This window comes from Chaetura pelagica, unplaced genomic scaffold (assembly GCF_000747805.2).
Source record: "Chaetura pelagica isolate M959 unplaced genomic scaffold, ChaPel_1.0 scaffold356, whole genome shotgun sequence".
Lineage (NCBI taxonomy): Eukaryota > Metazoa > Chordata > Aves > Apodiformes > Apodidae > Chaetura > Chaetura pelagica.
In genome coordinates, this window is record NW_009953964.1 from 1,640,390 (window position 1) to 1,642,180 (window position 1,791).

The window sequence follows — 1,791 nt, forward strand, 5'->3', positions numbered from 1 at the left end:
CCTACAATTCTTTCATTTTCAATCCTCATAACACTGGCACACTTCAACAACCGACACAGATCATTTACCAAAATTACTGTAAAAGAAGCCACTTCTGACTTTAAACATACCTTGTCTTGGAAACTCATCCGACTCCCTGTGAACCAGGTCAGAAACTCGATTTCCATAGTGCATCCTGGTATCATGATCGTATGCTTTCAGTGTCTCACTTGAGCTGTAAGACTTCTGCGTGGGTACTCTGCAGTCTTCACTGTCCAGTGAAGAACTTGTGTAGCGACATTCCTTTCCACACCGGCCCCTCGTCAGAGAACGGTGCCTTCTATCTTTTATATCCATTATTCTGAGTCAGGCAGGTCGTTTCCAGGAAAGCCACACTTGGGGTCAGTCACTGTGACCTGAAAAAGGAAAAGGAGAGGATAACAGAAGAGTGAACCATGTTGCTACTACATTTTGTTTTACTCTACTTTCCCTGACTTATCTTTGAAGAACAAGGTACCGCAGATGGAGAAGAAAGAGAAGACTCACATGATGCATCCTTAGAAATTAAAATGAATGGGTGGGGGGTAGATATCCAAATGCTATAAGAGAACTGCATTCTATCTAAATTATCATCTCATTGAAGAGTTTAAAAAAAGAATTACAAACCAAAAACACTAATCTTTTGATTTTCAAACGAGCACCGATAACACCACAAAACTGACAGAACAGTATTTCTTCCTGTTATGCAAGAGTACAAAGAAAAGCAGAGTCAAATCAGCTTTAAGTTTTTCTGTTGTTCCTGCAGGAAGGCTTGCAATTAAGAATGAAGCATGCAGGAGAGTTGCATAGAAGAGATTATACCTGTTCAGCATGAATGCATTACAAAGGTGAACATGATTCTTTAATGGTATGTTCACAGCAACAATTGCTTTTATTGCCCCTGGGCAGCATAATCCAAGGTCCTATTCTCAACAAAATGTTGAACCAAGTATCTCCAGAGGTCCTTTACAGCCTTGACATTTCTGCATTTTTATGATTCTCTGAACATGCTTTGGGAACTGGGTGCTCTTATGCACCATAGCACATTACTAGATGCTCTTCTTTACCATCCCTCAAGATGACTGGTTTATCCATCTCAGCAGTTGGGGTTCTTCAAAATCGTGTAAATATCTTCTTGATCACTGGAGCAGAAAGAAATAGATTCTTACAGTCTGCTTAATTAGGACAGCCTTACTGTGGTATATAAAATTTAATATATGCACAGTGAGCATGCATAAATTGCAAAATGAAAGATACTGTAAAAAGCATAAGCACAGTAACCACTGGGGTACTAATTATTTTGAGTTGGTGTTTGTATGTATGTCTTTCTCTCATGGCATCCTATACCCAGGTCTGTACTAGTCCTGAGGAATCCTCATGACAAAAGATTTAGCTGGAAATGCAATCTTCCCACATGAAAAATACCCAGATGGGCTAACAAGCAAAAATGTGAACAAAACCTCAGCTTTTCTATACATGGATAAGAAGGTGAAGAAATGGTTTAGGTAAATTTACCTGGGATAGTGGAGGACATTTTCTTTCCCATAGTCCCCTCTCAGTTCCAGTGCCTACTCAAAAGCTACACCCAGCCCCAGGCCACAGCCTTAAACTACCAAAGCATTCAGCAGTACGATTCCTTCTGCCACCTCTGACACCAAGGTAACAAACTCAAGCAAAGATGATGAAACACCTGGAAGGCAGTCATATCTCTCACTGGTGTAGTTGTTTGCACCAGTAGGAGAGGAGGTCATAACATTGGCACAAGTATTAGCT

The 1,791-nt window shown here is 40.4% G+C and overlaps 1 protein-coding gene across 1 annotated transcript in view; it reads right to left on the reverse strand.

Moving 5' to 3' along the window:
- The window catches only part of TENM2 (teneurin transmembrane protein 2), a 468,850-nt gene extending 468,514 nt beyond the window's left edge, over window positions 1–336 (reverse strand). Inside the window, exon 1 of the mRNA XM_010001945.1 lies at window positions 111–336. Coding sequence (XP_010000247.1) covers window positions 111–336 — 226 coding nt within the window. The remainder of the gene's footprint in view (window positions 1–110) is intronic.
- Between the last annotated feature and the right edge of the window lie 1,455 nt (window positions 337–1,791).